Source organism: Pelmatolapia mariae, linkage group LG23, assembly GCF_036321145.2.
Source record: "Pelmatolapia mariae isolate MD_Pm_ZW linkage group LG23, Pm_UMD_F_2, whole genome shotgun sequence".
NCBI lineage: Eukaryota > Metazoa > Chordata > Actinopteri > Cichliformes > Cichlidae > Pelmatolapia > Pelmatolapia mariae.
Genome location: NC_086246.1, coordinates 42,377,691 through 42,399,456, shown reverse-complemented (window position 1 = coordinate 42,399,456; position 21,766 = coordinate 42,377,691). Strand labels below are relative to the sequence as shown.

The window sequence follows — 21,766 nt, the reverse complement described above, 5'->3', positions numbered from 1 at the left end:
TAGACATCTTTGATCTTAAAGTGGCGAGTTCGCCGCATTCTTTCACAACATTTTAAAGTAAAATTGCCCCGTTAAAACCAGCCTACTAAGTTTTACAGGCTATAGTCCTGTATTTTTACTGTTTTTATTGCTGTCTCATCCCTACCACTGTGGATATTTCCAGACGCTGTAACCCCATCAAAAGTCTCCCTGTTAAGACATCAGTTGTCTGATTGTCTGGTCCTCCCTGAATGCTCTGCTTTGACAGAAACTTTCTCCCTGGACAGTTGAGCTGCGGATGAGTCTTGGCAGGATGCATTAGTTGTCCTCAAACTGTGCCAGATAACAAAAGGATTGTAAAGCTCAAGGCATTTCCTGCTGCTGTCTCAGGCGGCAAGAAGCAATATAATATCAGGACTTTTATTATGTATCAATGGGATATGGGGCTTGAGGATTGGATGTGTGATTTCATTGTGCTCTAGGCGAGAAAACAGAAATAATATTGAATAAATGTACCAGTAAAGCAATCCAGTAATTGGCCAATGAGTAATTTTCAAAGACTTTTTAAGTGCTTCTTGGTCAGTTGGATCACAGACAGAGAGCCAAGCCACTCAAGTGTTTACACCTGAATCTGATATGTGTTACTATCAGTATCACTTCCATAAGAAGGTCAAAAGTCTTTCCTCGAGGTCTCTGTGTTCACCAGTGAAGTGGCAGATTTTTGTTGAGCAAAGAGGAGAAAACGTTTCGGGGACTTTGCCCATTTTTGGACTTGACTTTGTAAGTCCTGCATTGATGGCATATTTTCCTGCTTTTCTAGCTGAAGATTCACCAGGATGTAAAATTTAACATAACAAAAGACATGTACATGTGCACTTTAAAACCAAGTGTAAAAACCACCCATTTCTCACATTTTGCTCAAAACTGCAGAACTATTGTGTAAATGTGCCAAAAGAAACAAAAAAGGCCATATTTTGGGGTTATTATTGTGATAGAATAACAAAATGTGTTTCAGTATTTTTCAGTCGTTTTATAGATATGAAATTATTTATTAGATCTTAAAAATGCAACTCCAGAGATTATAGGTAGATGTTGGTGTGGTAAAAGGGTTAGAGAGAAAGCAGCAGTACAGGGCAGCATATTTATAAATGTATACATATACATTTTGCAGCATATGTAGACCATCAAATTGGGAGGGTGTGTCTGGCATATGACGTGAGGAGAGTGTGTGTGAAGCAGTGCAGCTGAAGCTACCTGCCTGAACTGGCTCACAGGCTTCGCTCTATTTAAACCTTTGGTTCTTTCATATTATGTCATCATAATTCTTAAATCCCACATTCTTTAGCCCTTTTCTGTACATGACTTTAAAGTTGCAGTGTATTTGTAACAACGTGACAAATCAGTATGTAGTTCTTGCTTTGGTAGGGCACATTTATGTGTTTAGACCCCATTTGTAGACCTTTGGCATAACCCCTGCGTGTGTGTGTGTGTGTGTTTGCATCTAAATTAAAGTTTGTGCATGCTTATGTAGGAGCGTGAGTACCTTATTATCAGACTAAAGCCTTGCTCGGTGTTTTAATGGAATCGCTTTGCGAGCGTGCCGTTGACGTTAATTACCATCACGAGAGTGTTTCCATCTAAATTAAAAAACAAAGCGAGCCTCAGCTTTCGCTGGTGTTCCTTTTCACTGAGCTGACCATCATCTGCCTTGGTAATAGGAGAATGAGTGCAAGCTTGTAACCACTTGCTCCCTCCATCTAAACTACTCTGTGGAAATTGAATGATCTCCATATAATTGAAACATTTTTTCTTGAACAATAGAAGCTGTTGTGTGGAGGCAGAGAGCCGAGGCGTGAAGGAAAACATCAGGCTTCGCTATCCCAGCAGCTGACATAACTGTCTAAAAGCTGTCTGTCTGGAGTTTTAGGCCTGTTCAGGGAAATGATTAATAAAATAGGGCATGTTTTTTAACTTTTTGACGTACAGGCCAAACATATGGCAGAGTATTTTATTTTACTGTTTACTTTGGCGTGTGTTCAGCTACAGATACACAATAAAAGGCAACCAGAGCTTTTTAAAAGACAGTTGTCTGGGTTTTCTTTGTAGTTATCTGTCCACACAATAGCCCTGGTGAAATTGGGTGCCCTCTTGTTGTGCGTGATGACTCGGTGTTCAGACGTTTAACAATAGCTGAGTTGAAATGGCTCTTGCAAATGTTCATCTTTTCCTTGCTGCAGGTGAGAGAACATTCAAGTGTGACCAGTGTGACGCCACCTTCAAGAGGAAGGACACGCTCAACGTCCACATCCAGGTGGTGCACGACGGCCACAAGAAGTACAAGTGCGACCTGTGCGAGAAGGCTTTTGTCACTCCTTCTGTCCTCAAGAGCCACAAGAAGGTGGGTGAAAAGAGCTGGAGCCAGACGACCTCAATCATACGCGGTGATTGCACGTCTGCTGGGGCTTTGTCCTGAAATTGAGTTCAAACACAATTGTAGTTGCATTTATTTGAAATGCGCACAGACATAACAGTTAGAAAATAAGTTGTGAAACTTTGCAAAGTAATATTTAGACAGTTACTAAGATTATATGCCATTTTGAGATAAAAGTTGAAGTAATGGAAGAACTTTGCTAAATTGCAGTTTAAAGCTGATTTTCCATCATCATCACTCTGCTATCAAACTAAATTGCAATAAAATCAGCGGCATGGTGAACATCTATTCTAACAAAATATTTCCATTGTTTCACATTCAGTCTTGTCCTTGCCTCACGACACTGATTTCTCTAACTATACTAATATTTCAGACTATTGAATCTGCTGGAAACATCCATCCAGCTTGGAAATCAGTTCATATGTTGATTAGAAATGGCAGTTAGTCCATTAGCTCCGCAGGCTTTCAGAGCCCCGAACAGATCTCGCTGCAGATTGTGAGCCCTAAATCTGACAACGTCCGGTGCAGTTATGGATCAAGATTGAAACCAAACAGTTTCTTGGCACACGGCAAAAGAAAATGTCTTGGAGGTTGTCTCAGAACAGTAGGGCTGAAGACAGGCATGTTGAACTGTCTCAGTGCTCGGGGTGTCTGGAGGCTGCTGAGAAATCTGGCGTTGATCAAAGTCAGGTTGTTGAGGAGATGACAACTTGCCGACTGTGTTTACACGTGTGGAGCAACCCCACTTTTGGCCGCGTTATTGTTGAAGTTGTTTTTAATATGCACTTTGATACTATGCAACTGTTTGTCTCTGCAAACCTGGCTTCACAAATGATCACAAATAATTATCACACCCACGTTCTAACTGGAACTCCACTCACAATTCGGAACATATGACGAGAATCTAAAATATATGGTGAAGGATACGAATCTTTCTTAACCTCAGGAAACGTGTGAGTCAGACTTCTTATGATCACAGTAAGAGCTTACTTCCCTTTTTTAACTACCAAAGTCATGAGGCGTTTATGCAGGGCTGCAGCTGCAGGTTGATTAGAACAGATATTTTTCAATTACTGTCGTTCAGTTGGAGTTTTTGAAAAAAAGAAACTGTTAAACTTAAAAACACACACACACAAAAATAATCGCTTGTTTATTAAAACTAGTTGCCGGTTATGTTTTTGTAGGCTGGCCGCCATCTGACGTCTTTTAGAACAGAAACAGAAGCAGCCATTGAACTTGAATAATTTGATTTAGTTCATCAAGTGAATGAATCAGTTGCACTCATCGTCCGTGTCATTAGGTACCCACGATCAGCTGCTCGTTAACACAAACATCTAATCAGCATGGCAGCAACTCGATGCATTTAGGCATGCAGACGTGAAAATATCCCTCGAGAGGCAGTTTTCTGCGTGAAAATGCCTTGTTGATGTCAGAGGTCAGAGGCGACTGGCTTCCCTATCATCTTAAAGCTGACTGCAAAGTAACTATAACTTAAATAACCACTGGTTACAATTAAGGTGTGCAGATGACAGGCTATGAACGCACAACACGTCAGACCTTAAAGGAGATGGGCCACAGCAGCAGGAGACCACACCTGTTGTCTATCCTTCAGGTGAAGAATATGAAACTGAGGCTACAGTCCACACATATAATGAGTCTCAATTTCTGATGCAATATTTGGACAGCAGGGCCAGAATTTGCCATAAACAGCAAACACCACACCCTGAACTCTGTTGTCATTTGGTAGTTGCTTCAGTTCTTTCTATTAGATATAAACTGATATATCAGGTTATAATGCCAAATAAAGTCATGTTTTTACAGTGTTTATCTGTTGTGACACATTAGTTGTGCTAAATATTCAAAGATGAGGAAGAATATAACCACTTATTTCAAGAGGCAAGGTAAACCCTGGACAGGACGCCCAATAAGTGCATGTCTTTGGGAGGAAGCCGGATGACAGGGGGAGAACATGTAAACTCCACACAGAACTCAGGATCTTCTTGCTGTGAAGCGACAGTGCTAACCACCATGCCACCGTGCTGCCCATGTTGAAAGTTTCTGTTAATTTCTAAATCAGTGCATCCCTACTCACTAGATTCAGTGAGTAGTTTTTTAAATTCAGTGAATTCAGCATTGCTGTAGTTCTACTTAGTATCAGAAATAGTTATATAAGCACAAGAAATTTGTGTGTTTGGTTTCTTTAACACGTGTAGCCAAAAACCACAGGAAACAAGGGAAAGTATGAGTTGAGTGCTTGACCCTCGAGGGTTAATCAGTGTAAGTTTATTTAGCAGGCGCAGTCGTTATGGAATCATTTCGTTTGACAAATGCTGTCATCTCACCTGAACCAAGATTTTATGTTACAAGAAGGAGGAAAAATCAAATATTTCAAGGTTGAAAGTGACACTGACTGATTTGCTGAAACAAACAGTTTTTGCTTTCTTTTCCTCTTTGCTTGTTCAAGCAAAACTGAATGGATGGCATGAACTTGAGCTTCATTTTATATAGTACAGTGCAAATGTCTCGAGCAAACTCTTCTTTCTTCATATTGTGCTTCCAAGCAGTAAGACTTTCTTATCATATTCTAAAGTGGTCTTGAGCCATAGTTCTCCAAGCTTTGCTTAAAAATCCAAGGAAACGTACGAAGTGGAAGCGGCAGGCCTAAAAAGCTATTTGCAGCAGATAAACGGTATGTTTAGGTTCTTAAGAAATAGAGAAATAGTTTTGGGGCTGCTTTTAAGCCAGTGGTTTGGGAATCTTGCCAAAATCAGATTTTTATCCATGAGGAAAGCATCTGTTTGGCAACAGCTTCATTTATCAGTATGACAACGATCCCAAACAATGTGCCAGTGCAGTAAAAACATACCTTGGAACACACAATGGAACATTATCAGTATGGACTGGCCTCCCCAGAACCTGGACCTCAACATTACTGAAGCAGGGACAGAAAATTGAATAAAATGCACCCAAAATCTAAAGAAAGCTTTGAATTTCCTCCGGGAAACCTGGAAAACTATTCCTGAAGACTACTTAAAGGCTTGCCTAAGAGAGTTTGGGCTGCGTTAAAGAATGAAAGTGGTCACAGAAAGATTGATTTTGAAGCTCATTAGAATTTTTGCCTTATTTCCTTTGATGTTTTTATATGTTTCAATAAATTGCTGCCCCTATTTCCCATTTTCCGAGCAGAATATAAAGAAATGAAGGGTGACTCGAGCACTACTGTGTGCGTGTAATGGTAGCTTATGTAAATGAACAGTAATGTAGATATCTGGCAGAACAGGACAGCGGTATTCACTGAGCTCTCTTGTATTACAGTAAATACTTTATCCTCAGTGAGCCTGAATTTAGGTTCTACATAGGGGGTGTGTGCTTGTGTGTGTGTGTGAAAGCATGTATGTGCACGCAATGTGTGTTTTGCTTCTTGTGCAAGTCTTATCTCTTTTAGTGGCATGCTGGAGGAATGTACAGATGAATGAAAGTTGCCGTATTACTCTGAATAGATACAGACATAAAAATCATTGTCATAAAAGAAATCCCCAGCCAATTGCACGTTTGTGATTTGAGACGTGATGTTCCCATGTGAAATCGCAGACGTCACTGCTGGCTGTCTGTTTATAAAGGTAGAATATGAATTGTATTTTCTCTGTTTGTATTAAATAATGCAACATTGCTCCATCTGGGATGCACGTGTTCATATAAATGGATTTGTTTGTGCGTGTTTGTGCGAGACTGAGTGCGTGTGTGTGTTTTGAGTGTGGATGGAGTCTTTGTAACGAAACACCAGAGGTGTCAGAGGGACACAGTGGGGTGACGGAGGAAAGGATGGGGGCCAGAGAGGAGGTGTTCCTGCATTGTTGTACTGCTGTTGAAACTGTCGCTCTGAGTTTGAGCCTTTCATACTCACGATTATTCTCGGGAATTTACAACAGGCCAGCAGGAGGAATTTAGAGTGTACTTTTCAGCAAGGAGCGGAGTGAGGGGGGTAGGGTGGGGAAAGGTAGAGGAGCTAGTGCACTCTTGCCACATGTTCTTCTTCTCTGTTTGCATGTGCGGCCCTTATGGGTCCATGGAACTCACCACTCTGGACAGCTGGGAGGTGAAGGGAGAGGAAGAAGAGGGAGAAGAAAAGGTCTCTTGGGTTTTGGACCCTGGCAAATGTGTATTGTCTGAATTCTTTGATCCAGCAAGCTTGCAGAATCAACTGTCATGTGAACATGTGCATCTCCATTTACTTGCATTATGAGAACTTGTTTATTCTGGACACAGTCATATAGTTCTGGAGTTGCTTTTACAAAATGAAAAAAAGCACTAAATCTGAGAATGTTTGGGTGAACAGATGTATTTTAAGATCCGAGTATGAAAAAAAGCCCCTTAATTATCTTTTTTGATAACTTGGTTAGGGTATATGTTCTGACTTTGAAATCCAGTTATTACCATTGATCACATTTTACTTTGTAATGTAGCAAAGATCTTAAAATGTGAATTTTCTACATTTTTTCCTTAACATCCACCATATGTCTCTTTTATCATTTCTCTGCCAGACACACACGGGGGAGAAGGAGAAGATCTGCCCATACTGCGGGCAAAAGTTCGCCAGCAACGGCACGCTAAGGGTCCACATCCGCAGCCATACAGGTCAGCGGCCCTCCGTGGTTCAGTGCTTTGTTAAATCGACTTTACAGCTGCTGCACCTGCATTGAAAGTTGCAGAATAACATATCAGTTCAGATTAGTACAAACTGATTAATTTGCAGTGCTTTCATTTCACTGAACTTTGTTTCATTTACTTTATTTATGATTATATTAAAAAGGTTAGTGTTGATTTAAAGTGTTTGGTTGGAAATTTGTTACCAACGTTATTCCTGAATTGGTTGGAAGAAGAGGCGAGCGCCTTAAAGCAGGACATCAGAGGCAAGTGTGTGCTTGTTCAGAACTCAAATGCTTAATCAACAGGCTGAAGTCATACACAGGTTGACAGCTAGCATAGCAAGGAATCCAAGCGAAGAGCAGGCAAAAGGTTAAATCCAGAAATCAGGTGAAAGTCATACACATGCAGAATGAGATGAAACAGGGAACTCTGTAGGAAAAATACACAAGGAAAAAACTAGAATAAAAATCAAGAGAGGAAGGAAACCACAAGCAAATTCCTGTGAAGTACAAAGGCAGTCTGGTAGGGAGCAAATGCAAGCAGGAGAGTCCATAGAGTTTTGATTACTGGGCATACGTGATACCATTTGGGAAGAAGGTGGGAAATGTAACCTTGCAGAACGTGCTCCATAGAGTCGCATGTCCTGGGAGATCATATAAATGTGCTTTAAAGTCAGATTGTGAAAACAAAATAGAGATCACAAATTGTTCAGAGTTCACACTGTAGCTGTTTATTATCTTCACATGCATGACTTGGTGTCAGGATTTCTGCAAATGAATCCATCATCCAGGTCACTCGTATGTAAAGTAATTGAAAAAAGCAGAAAATAGTAAAAAAGCATTACATCATGCACATATTTTATGGTTTTACTTTCTGAGCGCAAAGTTAGATGAGAAGATCAAAACCACTCTCGTGTTTGTAGTTAAACGTGAAGCTACAACCAACAGCTGGTTAGCTAAGCTGAGCATACATAAACCCTGGAGTTAAGGAGAAACAGCCTGGCACCGTCTCATGGTAACAAAATCCAACAATAAGCACCTGCAAAGTTCACCAACTGAACATGTTTTGTTTATGTTATCCATGTTCACAGCCAAGAATTAGTCTAGCACATAAATTCTCATAAAACCACTACTTGTAGTTATTTTTGTGCACAATTAACAAACGACATGTCTTATAATCTGCTTGCTGTGGCTTTATATTGAATGCACCCACATGAGATAGATGTTGTCTCACAAACAGACCCGTTCCTCGTTTGTTCTTCGTAGTATCCGTAGATCCTGTAGATCCAAACGCTCCTGTCCTCCCACCTTCACTCTGCACATGTTACATCTAAGCAGTGAGACGGAGTGCATTTTAATGTTAGAAAATGGCAACGTGTTGGAGCGCTGGTTGCACTATCCTTTGCACCACCACAAAAATAAAGCCCTGCATGTTCATTAAACTGCCTTAAACTGGAAAGCTACACATTCCTGTGCGTTTCCTTACCAACAGACTGGTGCAGAGACCTGGCACGGCCACACACACACTTCTTGGCCTCACTCCCTCTTCTTCTTTCTGTCTGTCTCTGGAAATCTTCTTTTCCTCACTCCAACTTAAACTTCATCCACTGCTATTTTTTCTCAGCCGTGTCCTCTTATTGTTGTCTGCCTATTTGATCCTTACCTGTAGTAAGCCTCTTAAACTCAGTAAATGCAGTTTTTTATGAAGCCTACCTAATGTAATCAATGTTTAAACCCATTAAAGCTTCATCTTCCTTGTAGCATTAGCTCCTCAAATTAAAAATAATTTCAGGAATATTTGTGGAAGCCTGTTAGACCTTCTGTCCACCTGATGTATGTTTGAATTGCCATCCACAGACAAGCGTACCACGCTTTGTCAACAGCCCCCTTTGTATCTGTGTGTGCGTGCGCTGTGTTTGTGTGTTTGCGTACATGTGTATGTGCGAAGGACAAACCAACAGAAAGGGTGAATGTATACCAGTGTGGTCTGCAGCCCAGTCTGATCGTATTTATATAGAATAAACAAAGAGAGGAATGCTGGGGGAGGGGTGGGAGCCTAGGGGACACCTAAAAGAAAGAAAGGAGGAAAGAGAGAAAAGACCACTCCAAGAAAGCATCTAGCCGGATGACCCTTGACCCCGACTAGCTGTAAATCTGTCCCCTCATTCTATAGGCTGGGTTTTTTGTCGTTGTTGTTGTTATTTGTTGTGTTTTTGGGCAAAAGGGAAAAAAATAAGCTCTGGTGAACAGCGTGAGTCGTTCCCTGAGCGACAACCCTAACAAGAATCATCTTGTTCTCACACAGTGAAGAGTGATTTCACACAGCTCATGTAGCTCATCTGTGAATATGTAGATAAAATGAGCCTGTTAGTGTAAGTACAAATCTCCACAACCGCTTTCTTTTCCATGGGTGATCTCCTAAGAAGGCCACTAGCTGAGTTAGATGCCTGTAAATCAGCAGTTCCCCTGGATGGAAGGCGGGAAAGCTTGATCTTGTTTGTCTTCCTGCTTCACAGGAACAAGTCGGCATTGATTATTTACCTGCTAAACACAGAGGACTTTGTAAGGATTCCTTGGAGATTTCCTTCCTGTATCACTTTACCATCAAACACTACGGAGCATTATGAGAGAAACAGGCGAATAACGAGGATACAAAAAGTGTGAAATGGATTAAAGGGAAAATTGAAAGAAAATCAACCTGAGAGCATAAAATGTTTTGGAAGAGATGTAGTGCATATGTGACTTGGATTTAGTTTCAGTTTAATTTTGTTAGAACATCATGTTGGGCAAATTAGTTTTAGTGCCACAAAGACAGGCATCTTCTCACAGAGCACCCTTTATGAGATCACCCATAAAATGTGAGCTGTCAAAAAGCTGGATGAGGACGTGGTAGAAGTCTGTAGTCATGATGGATGTTTCTATCATTTTCTAAATTATTCTGTTTGGCCCTGTGATGGAGCGAATATGTTCTAATCCACATCACAGCTCAGTGAGAGCAGATTTTCCCACCATGTGTGCCATGAAGTGGTGAATAACCGTAGTGGGGTCATGAAAATTATTTGTGCCAAGGGAAAATGTTGACAGAGCCCAGTGACTTGCTGTTATACTGACATCATAGGACATTTCACGTTGGCAACGAGCAGTGTAAGCCCATGAGCTGCGTAACAACTAATTGGAGTGTAATTTTTAACCCTTTAAAAATGACACGCCAACAGTCAGACTTTTGACACGTGCACTGGTCTCCAGTGTACCATTCCTTTTTGATCATAAAGGAAATTGTGTTGTAAAAGTTCATAATCACCCACATAACCAACTAATTACAAGCAAATTTTTTAATTAAATTTAACAAGAAGAAAGAAGACAAACAAAAAAACAAGAGCTTTAAAGCTGACTTGACTTTTCCATATTTTCTGTCATACATAGTGTGTGCTCAGTAAAAATGGCCAGTTTTAAATAGTGATGTCAGCTTATGTGCAAAAGATCCCCTGTGAGCTAAAACATGAGCCTTCAGGTGCTCTAAATGTTTGGCGTTTTGCTCTATTTGATGTCAATTAGTGGGATTTTTGGGTACATTTTAAACAGTGCCCCTGTGCTCAAGGTTCTGCGTAAGATTTTGGCTTGAATATGTACAAGATTTCAGAAGTTTCCATTCCCAATTAAAAGTGAGGAATGATGTTCTGCTTGCAGAAGCCATGCGATAGAGGTAGCCCATCCAAAGAAAGTTGGCCTAGGCTACGCCTACACTAATCCGGATAAATTTGAAAACGGTGTTTTCGTCTAAAAATGCTCCACGTCCACACTATCGTTTTCAGTCGTTTTCGAAGAGTTTTTCATCCACACTGAAACGACTGAAAACGCTTACTTTCCCAGCGCATGCGTGAAAAGTATGACGATTCGACCTGCCTCATTTCGGTCTGCCGTTTATTTACTTTCCGGCTCTTTGAAACGTCACGGCAAAATGTCGAGGAAAAGCACCGAGTTTTTTAAATGGACTGACAATGAGGTGGAGTTGTTGCTTCGAGTAACACAAGAGTACAATGTTGCAAAAGCGAGTTAGAATATAGACTAGGAGACGTACCAAATACACCGAAATTAACATTCCGTCTTGTTTGAAGAAAAGCTATGAGGAGCATGTACAAACTGATATTAATCTTTAATAGGGCTGAGAAAAATGGGAAAAAACAAAACAACTGCTGTACAATGCCGTCCGCCATCTTAGTTGAATTGGTCACATGACTGCATCATATGACTAAAATGCGTCATCGTTTTTGAAAGCCTCCGTTTTTCACAATCCACACTGCAACACGAAAACAGCTTTCAAATTTATCCACTTTTGGGAGCGTTTTCAAAAAGCTCCGTTTTCCTTGACCAAAAACGCCGTCTCAGTGTGGAAGGCCAAAACGGAGAGAACAAGATGTGTTTTCAAACGAAAACGTATTAGTGTGGACATGGCCTTAAAGGGAGGTTGGCGTTTAGGAACGTTTATGGTTGCTGTTGTCACCCTTACAAATGCTGCAGCCAGTTTGGAGACATTAATGCGTTGTTATTTATCGCAGTTTCAATATCTATCAGTGCAGGTGCCTAGAGATTCCCAGATTACATAGTTGGAAACATCCTGAGAATGTGAGGAGGAAAAAAAAACTTGGAACAAACATGGAATCACCTTGCTTCCTGTTTCATTTCCCTCTTTTCCTATACCACTGCTGTTGCAGAGATCTTTATCTTAGTTACAGACATTATAGTTTTCACATGCAACAACTAATGTGGTGACCACAAACAAGGATTTAAACAGAGAGGAGACAAAATGGCTTGTTTCAGGTGGTGGATGCAGCTCACCAGGGCACAGCAGAAGATAAATAAGGATTAATTTGAACTGTGAATCATGCAAAACTACTCTAGTTGAATAAGTGAACACAATAAGTCCTGTTTAAATTGCTGTGAGATGGGATGCATCAACACCACTATGTGTCACCTAGCACGATTGGGTTAAAAGGAACACATTAGCACTAAATACCCTTAGATTAATCAAGTACTGGAACAGAACAAGGTTAAGCACACAGAGAGACATTGGAGAGAAGATTACTCTAATCAGATTTCTAATTTAAGCATCATCTTGTATGGCTTAAAGAAACAAATAGTCAGGTTGTTCCTTTACTAATTTTTAAGAAAGGGATCTTTCTTAGAGCTCCTCTTCTAAAAAATATATTTTCTGGTTGTGGTGCAGCTCGGTTCAGAGAACTAAGAAAAGCATCACACAACCATAGCTGTCTTCATCTTTATAGTTTTAGCTTTAATATGTGTCATCTGGTTGGATAAATTAGATCTAAATAGATTAAATCACTGCCAGGTTTTGTGTGCGCACCGTCTGGGTATATGCATTTGTGTATGTTTTAATAATCCAAATTAAAAATATGAAAATGATTCGCTAGACAGAAGCTTGACTTTAGCCCCTCATGCTGATAATAGATATTAATTAAGGCTTAAGTGGCAAAACATCAATAACCATTAAATTTTTTCAGCTTACTGTAGCTTTTCTACTGTATAACTTATATCTATTTCTACAATCTGGGAGCCAGTAATCTAGTCTGCTAACTTAGTCTCTGGGGACAACTTTTAGGTTTTTGATATCAGTGGTCAAAGCTTCCTGTTTGACCTGTTGTTATAAATGGCGCTGTATTGTTATATTTAAATCATTGCCAGATAATAACCAATCAGTGTGAGGTTACATTTCGACAATCACAGTCCCTCTTTTGGTCACCGCACATATTGTGTGTCTCCATGCAACTTAATCGTGATTGGTCAGTAGAACTCACACTACAGGCTACAAATAGATACTTTGTATTCACAGGCGTGTATCTGTTTATGGAGATTACTCTTTTCATTAAGCACATTTACATACAAATAACCTGTTAATGTCATCATGTTTAACAGCTTGATGAACCCTGCCACGCCGCCAATTTGAAAAGACCGAGATCTCAGCCATGCAGGCCACCAGATAATCATTAGTGCCAAACCCTGCATTCTAATATTAACAGGTTGTATACAGTAGATAATGTAAATACAGCTCTCTGTATATGGTTTCCACAGATGTAGAGCAAGGGCCAGTAAATGCTAGCATTTACTCAGAGGCGTGTGCTGCAGTTGTGTGCTCTGTATAACGTTGGTAAATCATTGCCACCTGAGTTTTGTAACATTTGTATAATTACACAGATGGCCGTGCCAGAAAACTAATATTCAATGTGCTTTTTTTTAAACACTGGGTTGCTGTAATAGAGATTGCCCCCTGGCACAAGATAAGAAAGGCTCTGTTCTTTGTACAAATAAGTTTCTCAGCGAGACCACAAATTATATTAGAAGCAATACACATAGTAATACTATAATGTTTTAACTTATACTATCCATACTGCTGGCACAGCTTGGAGGTTACTAATTGTCTTGATCATGGTATCATTTTTTATAGTAATTATATGCAGCCCGTATTTTGATGTTTTTAAAGTTACACATTTCAGCTTGTAGCGGTCTCACGCCAGAACAGCTGCCCCTGAACTGACATCTGGCAGAACTCTGGAATCACTGAACCTATTTACGTACAGATGACTTTGTTTGTCTTGACTGTGGTCATGGTTACAATCTTGTAAAGCAAAATCACCATGTAGTGAATTATTGTTTGTCTCGATGATGAATAGTACGTCACTGTTGCATGGGTGTTGAGATGGTTAATTTGGATTGAGGGCTTGGTTTTGAGGTACGTCTGGATCAGATCTGCAACATGTGTGGCGAGGCTCGGGCACAGACTCGTCTCGATAGAGGTACCTTGGTATGGTACTTTGAGCGAATTGTTTGAGGAAGTGGTGAAAACTTCTGAGCCCTTTGCTATAATGGAAAGGTCAAGTGTAAAAGTTGTTGGACGTTCCTATGGCTCATCAAAGGCAATCTCTTATCATCTTTAACACACTGATATCACGTTACCTCCCTGGCCCCTGTCGGCATGTGGCACAGAGCGGAGAGAAGGACAGCGGAGGGCCACTGTCTCCCCCAAACTGGAGGAAGCCAGGAATTAATTTCTGATGGACAGCGCTAATGTCTTTCAGACTGGAGCCCCGAAGCTACAAAGCATTCTCCATAACACGAACGCCGTGCGGCAGGCAAAACGACAAAGCCGACCATCTGCTAACCAGATACACGGCCGTATGCGCACACATATACAACGCACGAGGGGTGCCAAACGGATCGATTAGCAGACAAGGAGTGTGAGGGCCACAGCAGGGGGCTGGGGGAGACACCCAGGGTCAAAGAGATGGTGTACTGTTTCAGCACATGCTAAATCAGTTACCATCTCCACACACATAAAGCCCTGGCTCAGTGCTGCAGCCACCCCTCATAATCCCCAAACAATCTGGCTCAATCTGGAGAATAAGTGGAGGGTTTCTAGTTACAGTAACACTCGGCAGAACAGACGCTGAATAATAGAGACCAATGTTCCGAAGTTACTGCTTTGGTTTCCAAGTAGCATTTGTTTATTTCCTGTTCCGCTAAGAGATTGAGGGGTTCTTGTTTTAGTCCAATCAGACTGAAACCCTGGAAAAGCCTTGACCGTTGAACAGAACTGATTTTGAGTAGGGTGTTTGAAGAGACCATATTTATTACTGACCTCTTTTTACAATATTGGATACCATCAATTAATCTGTTTGTAGTTTCTTGATGAAACACACATGTTCAGAACCAAAGAGTGTATAGGTTAAGTAGGTGAATTGGTATGCACTTGTAGCAACGCTCAGTGTTAGCAGGGTGTGGTTGTCTGTGCTGTATATTTGCTGACAATAGCCAGCTCCTGGGAGGGATGTGATCCAAGCTGCAGAGTACACTAGCACTCTGTGCTCTGGTGCTATTAGCACACTAATGCCTTCCCCAGGACTCCCCAAGGCTAGCGCTGGGCCTTAACCTGATACCACACATGCTACATAAGACATAGGGTTTGTCTGAAAACACATCTGGGATTCAGATTTTCCTGTTTGTCAACAAAAGGCCTCCTAGAGGCTGAAATTGCTCAGAAGGGGATTTTGGGACAGAATGCTGAGCTGCCCTCATGCACATGTTTCAGTACGTGTAATCAGTTCACATATGTCACGTAAATCCTTTGCACACCAACCTGAGGTTAGGGGGGGTTATGGGGGGGGGGTTATGGTGTGTTTAGAGCCCAATTTGTATGTTTGGCACATGACAGCTGCTGTAGCTTTAATGTTGAAAGATGCAGGCTTTGTAGGATGTGTTAAGAATAAAGCCCTCGACCTTTTGTTTTTGTAACTTAGTCTTTAGAAAATAATATAAAAAAAATGCTGTACCTTGCCCAAGCTTTCATATCGTGGTTGTTGAAACAGAGATGGACCTAATGCTAGAAACAGAAGCACAAAATCACCCCAACACAGTCCTGTTTATAGCGGTAGGATAATATTACTCTTCTATTCCCGAGATGGATTTTCTGATTTAATAAGCATCTCTGCATTTTGAATCCCACGGAAACACAGCTAATTAACCTTATTACTTAAAGGGGTAAAACATCTCCCCCATCAATAAAATTCCTTGCTTGCCTGTTCAACAATTATTCACTAAAGAGAGATTACTGTGAAGCTGATAAGAAATTAGATGCTTGTAGTGAAGAAATGAACAACAAATGTGTAGCTTTAGGTATCTGTTTTGATAGCGTTTCATTAAATAGTACTGTGAGCACTTGCAGGCAGAAATATATATATATATATATATAAATTCAGCCAAGATTCGTTAAGTTTCACATGGAGAAAAAAAAAATCTAGATCACTGTGATTTCCTGATGTATCAGTTTTCTAGACATAGGGTGAATTTAATGTTTAGTTTGCAGAGTATGAATTAAATTAGGCAATAATGGAACCCGCATTTTTTGTCAGTTTTTGTACTGTATTATCCTGTCAGAATCTTTAATTTCAGCACAGTCCTATAGGTTACCTCATATCCCTTCTATAGATTAGAAATCCGTTCTGTGGCTCTTATCTGGCCCGTCGATCAGTGCAAGGTAAACAGATCCATGTGTCAGTGAACCGTTTGACTGACAGCTTGTCACTTTCTCTTTGTCATCAGCGGTGTGCGCTTAGATAGGATCTGCAGGAGGTTGGCTTGAATGTTTTTGATCCAACCAAGAGAAGCCACATTGCCTGTGATGTGCTCCTAAACGGTTGGTCAGTTGAAGCTAAGATAGCGAGCCAACACAGGCTTTAGCTCTGCAGTGGAAAGACAGTGTGCATCACAATGAATGAGAAGTTCTTCACCAGTAACCAGGTCAAATTTGTATTGGGGCAGGACAAAAACACAGTTTACTGAATAGGGCAAAGGCAGCAGAATATATGAATGAGCAGGGGTAGTTTTAGACATCAAACCCAGCGTCGAGAAATAGTCAGAATGGGAAAAAGTGATTTAAATGACTTTAAACATGACATGGCTGTTTGGTGTCTGAGTATTTCAGAACCTGCTGATCTACTACGATATTTACCGCAAACCATCTTTAGGGTTTACAGAGAATAGACTAAAAAAGACTAAATCTCTGGGTGAAAATGCCTTCTTTATGTCAGAGGAAGAATGGTTAGACTGCTTTTAGCTAATAACCAGGCAACAGCAACTGAAATAACCACATGTTACAATCAAGGTATGCAGAAGAGCTTCAAATAAACAGCATATTTAACCTAGAAGCACATGGGCTACAGCATGAGAAGACAACACCTGGTGCTACTCTACTCCTGTCAGCTAAAATCAATCACAAGTTAGGCAAATGAACCTGTCGATATCTGTGATGACTCCACTGTAGTTTTCACAGTTTCCAAAGCCATCCAGTGGGCCAGATTAGTCACATGTTTGATGGTCCCAATTAGAGGCTGTACACAAAGTAGTTACTTTCATTCCATTTATTTGCATGTGCGACAACTAACTGCACTAGTTCTTGCACTGATAGTAGCCGTATCTCCCGACCTCTGTGCTGCTAGCGCTAGCCTTAAAGTGAGCAGCATACATGTTCTTTCATATTTTCTTTGTGGGGTTCTTTACAAGTGATGCCTTACTGATATACGTACGAGTTTCAAAAACTGTTTACTCCTCTGTGATACAGTATCAAATTCATATACATATATGATGTATTATGGTGTTCCTTTCCTAGGTGAGCGCCCATATCAGTGTCCTTACTGTGACAAAGCATTTAGCAAGAACGATGGCCTGAAGATGCACATCCGCACACACACTCGTGTAAGTTTTTCCATTTCTTACTGAATTTTTCTTTCCTGTCTTTCCTAGTTTTGTATTGTTCGTTGATACTAACCATTGTACACGAAATGAAGCTGTTATACTCTTGGCTGTCCCAGACGAAAGCTGACTGTTGTGGATGAATTATAGCGATGCCCAAAGAGTGGTTTCCAGACCTTTACCTTGTTTGCGTGTATTGCTTTGCCTTTTGTAGTATTTTTATGACTAATATCTGGCTGGCACAAACAAAAGATGTCCTACTTTATATGGGATCACACAGCATCTTTATTCCTAGTCTCCCATCCCACAATTTGAGACAATCCCCCCCAATTTTCTCAAATGTGGGACATTCTACAGCACATGCACTTTTCTAAAGTCTGGCTTTTACCTATAAAGGGAAAGCTTTTTACCCCTCAGCTGTCACCCTGTTGGGCAAAAAAGCAACATAGAAGTTTTAAATTGATACCTTAGGTGTATCAGCTAAAAATGTTGGACACATTTGAATCTTAATGAACTCAACTTTAAAGTCAGATACAAAGTTTTCTCAAAATCTGGTGAATGCAGCATCTCGAGAAGGAAGTGACCTTGAATTTGGAAATTTATACTATAGGTGTGTCTACTAGGAGGCTGAGGGGTACTACAGACTGCCAGTACTTTTATTATAGTCATAGAAAGTTAGTCTAATGCCACCAAGGAAATGTCCAAATAACCAAAAAAGCTGTGCAGATTTTGTTGAATATCATGGAAACAACAAGTTATTTTTCAGTTTTACACAAGGGAAAGCACTGTGTGAGGAGACTCGGCATATGTGTGTCATAATTGGATAAAAACCGCTAAAATTCTTAGATATGGCTAAAAAAAGGTGCGTCAGTCTATGGATACTTTCAAACTGAAACCCAAAAGTGTTATTAAACAGAAAAACAGCAATAATGTATTTGGACTCTCTGGTAAAATGGACAATTTATTGTTTTTGGTTTTTTTTAGGTTAGATATGAACATTTCAGACTCTTTCAGCCTTGTTGACGTGTCCAACACTGTCCCACACAAACAGTGTTTGGCGAACATTTTAGCTTGTAGGATCTGGTCACCCTAGACTGTGCAGTGTTATCAATTAGCTGATATGTGTGGGTGTGAGTTGTACCTGCACAGTTGATGAATGCAGCTTGCTAACCAAGTTAGCTAGCGGTAAATGATAAATTAGCATTCTAGCCAATAAGGTAACTTAAGTCCAAAACAAAATAAAACCAACATGGCAGCAACCGAATGTTAATTCTGAGAAGCCACCATCTCTATGCCTACCTTTTATACGTCTACATTTAGTGATAGTTTTGAAACAGTGGTTGTTTGTCTCAAAGTTGGCCAGAGAGAAATTTCCATGAAAAAGCTGCACTTGGTTGGCCCAATTAGCACTTGCTGTATATTTTAGTGCTGCATCCCAGAGCAAATCTTTTGCCCAACTTCAGAGTTGTGTGGCTGCACGTCCGGCCATCACACACCTTAACATTCTTTTCTTTGCTAGATTTTGTCAGGCCATTGTCTGCTGCCAGTTAACGCAAAATTACACCTCCGTCAGTGGTTCGCCATTCTCCAGAAGACATAATGAGTCTAGAGACAGTCTTTGCTTGTCTGTCTGTGAGTTTTTTTTAGGTTCACTGATATTATTAACAAGCCAACCAGGTGGCTGGTACTATTCTTTTTGACCTCAAAAAGTAAATAGATCAGCATATGTGATGTCTGCTTAGTAGACATTTGACCTGCCATGCATAATTCAGACGGATTAGATAAAGGATGATAAGACAGTGAATAGGTGCAGACACAGAAAGAGTGAATGGGATGCCGGCTCCGTTCCACGTGTACCTTGAGCGCACACTTTGGGTTTTTCTTTTGTGTACCACTGTGTAAAGTGCAGCGTTTGCATGAGGAATGAATTAACTCTCACACACCTTGCCTAATGCAAGATAGTGTGAGAACTCTGTGTCTAACATATGTGACTTTCCCAGTAAATTTAATTATAAGGCAATAACCACCAGTTTCATAATTTGTCCAGTAAGGCCTATGGATAAAAAGGCAGCAGTGGTGTAGTGACAGACAGGGGAGAGAATTGGAAAAAAATTGCTTGCACTTTGCTTTGAACACATTCAGAGATTTTTTTTTTACTTCATTATAACAGACACAGCTGTTTGAGGATGTAGAAAATTCATAACAAGCATTTGTTTTATGGTGTGAACATGTAATTGCAAAATGAGGCCATGTTTGGGGTGGGGAAAAGAAAAGGTAGGCTTCCCTCTAAATGTCATGAGGTCATTTCCTGTGCTGGGACACGGCTCATTTTCCTGCGTCATTTCTCAACCCACTAAAGTTCTCTGCCAAAGCGACACTTTCCATGCGCTCTTTGTAACCATCTGGATGTGTGCGTTAGTGTCACTTTTGACGAATGAGACCTAATATGCATTTCATCATAGACTTCCATCATCAGTTTATACAACTCTGACTGTGACAATCGAAGCCTGTCAGCATAGTTAATTTCAAAGATTTGTTCTTCTTTAATGCTGTCCAGAGCACATCGCTCTGTTACACTGTGCCGATAATGAAGGTAACCTGCCCAGGTTGCTGTGACTCCGTAAGAACATGCAGGTATGATTTTGTAGCGTGCAGCTGATTAAACTGACTGATGTTTTGTTCCCAGTGTTCCCAGATCTGCCTTCGCTCACAGCGCTCTGAGAAATGGGCTGAACAGTTACACACAGCAGAGGCAGATGAAGTCACTGTTGAGAAAAATTAATGTCATTTGGCTGAAAGAGCTGCAGCTCACTGTTAATGTACAGATGATGTGAGATGGATGTGACTGGAGATTGTGTGCTTTGTGTTTATACCGCAAACCACATCATCTGCAAACCAAGATGGAACACGTCTGATGACGATATTTTGGAAGTTAAAGTATTTTTAAAATAATTTTGATCTTCAATGAAAACTGATATGGCTGTTTGTTCTGTGGTTACAGAAACACTAGCTGGTCATCTTTCAGCCATATGGAATAGAATTTCCAATTCCCCAGTTTCCTATTTTCTAAATGCTAATGCTTTATATGTAAGTTTAATAAGACTAATGTGTCACACTAAAGTTTACTCATGAAATTAGCCCCTTTCACTTTTTCCCAAAAGGCAAAAGCTCTACTTGATTCATGCGTGAGTCTCAGAGGTGATCTATTATGCCTTTCTTTAGTTTCTGTTAATATGTATTGTGCCAGTGTGGATGCTCATCCTAAACATGGCCAAGTTTCAAAAAGTGAGGTCTGTAAATGTACAGTTAATTAATGTGAGACAAGCTCTCGGTTTTAGACGGCTTTTTCTGGCTCTATATGATGTCAAAGGAAAAAGGACAGCTCTAATTAATTTATTATTACTTAATAATAAATACATATTAAATAATAATTCAACTAACATTATTGTAGGCTCTTCACCTTACAATATAAAGTGCCTCGAAGCAACTGCTGTTGTGATTAGGCGTTATATACCGTATTTTCCGCACTATAAGGCGCACTTAAAATCCTTTCATTTTCTCAAAAATCGACAGTGCGCCTTATAATCCGGTGCGCCTTATGTTTGAATTCTGGTTGCGCTTACTGACCTTGAACCAATTTTATGTGGTACACGGCGCTCAAAAATCTGTCAAAAAATGTTTTATTATGACTTTGGTAAGCTACGAAGCTGCACCGCTTGATGGATTGTCGGAGCATTACGGCTACCGTAGTCAGGAGCCTCACGGAGTAATCCGGGTCCAAACTCCGCTTCAGGTCCCAAAGTCAAACGAACACTGCGGCATCACTGAGAGTTAAAAAGTGTCTAAATTCTTCCATCTTTAATAAAATGATCAGCATTGCTGCTTTACCAGGTGTAACAATTAAGTTTAACATCCAGGCATCCATGAAAACAGAATTTATTCAATTTAATGGAGTTAGAAGTTAGCAGAAAGTTAGCTCGCTAGTTTCCACCTAAACATGATATAGCATGTTCTGACTGAGAGATTTCTGAAAAAATTAAAACATACAGCTCTGCAATCACTTCCAACATAAATGAAGACTGAAAACTAAACAGCAGTAACATTTGTAGGGTTACTGAAGTTGGGCTAGCTGGCATATATGCTATGTGATCGCTAGCGACACAGCTATGTTAGCATAACATAAACACAGTGAAGCTGGAGGATGAACGCTAACTTTTTTCCACTCGAAAAAAGTTAACGCGAGGGTTCCCGATGGTTAGGGACAAATGCAATTGCATGGCAGGATGCTGTAAACGGACTAAACTTCACTAAGGACAACAACTGAGATCATCCATCCACAATACGAGGTTAGTCATTAACCCTCTGGGGTCGACGGCCGCGCCGGCGCGTCAAAATCACATGACCAATTTAAGACGACACAGCTACAAGATGCAGCGACTCAGAGACTCCA

General features: G+C 40.4%; 1 protein-coding gene across 1 annotated transcript in view; it reads left to right on the top strand.

Annotated features, from left to right (window-relative positions):
* prdm5 (PR domain containing 5) overlaps positions 1-21,766 on the top strand; it is a 42,398-nt gene that overhangs the window by 11,706 nt on the left and 8,926 nt on the right. Inside the window, exons 12-14 of the mRNA XM_063467277.1 lie at positions 2,217-2,377; positions 6,952-7,045; positions 17,234-17,319. Of these exons, the coding sequence (XP_063323347.1) occupies positions 2,217-2,377; positions 6,952-7,045; positions 17,234-17,319 (341 nt within the window). The remainder of the gene's footprint in view (positions 1-2,216; positions 2,378-6,951; positions 7,046-17,233; positions 17,320-21,766) is intronic.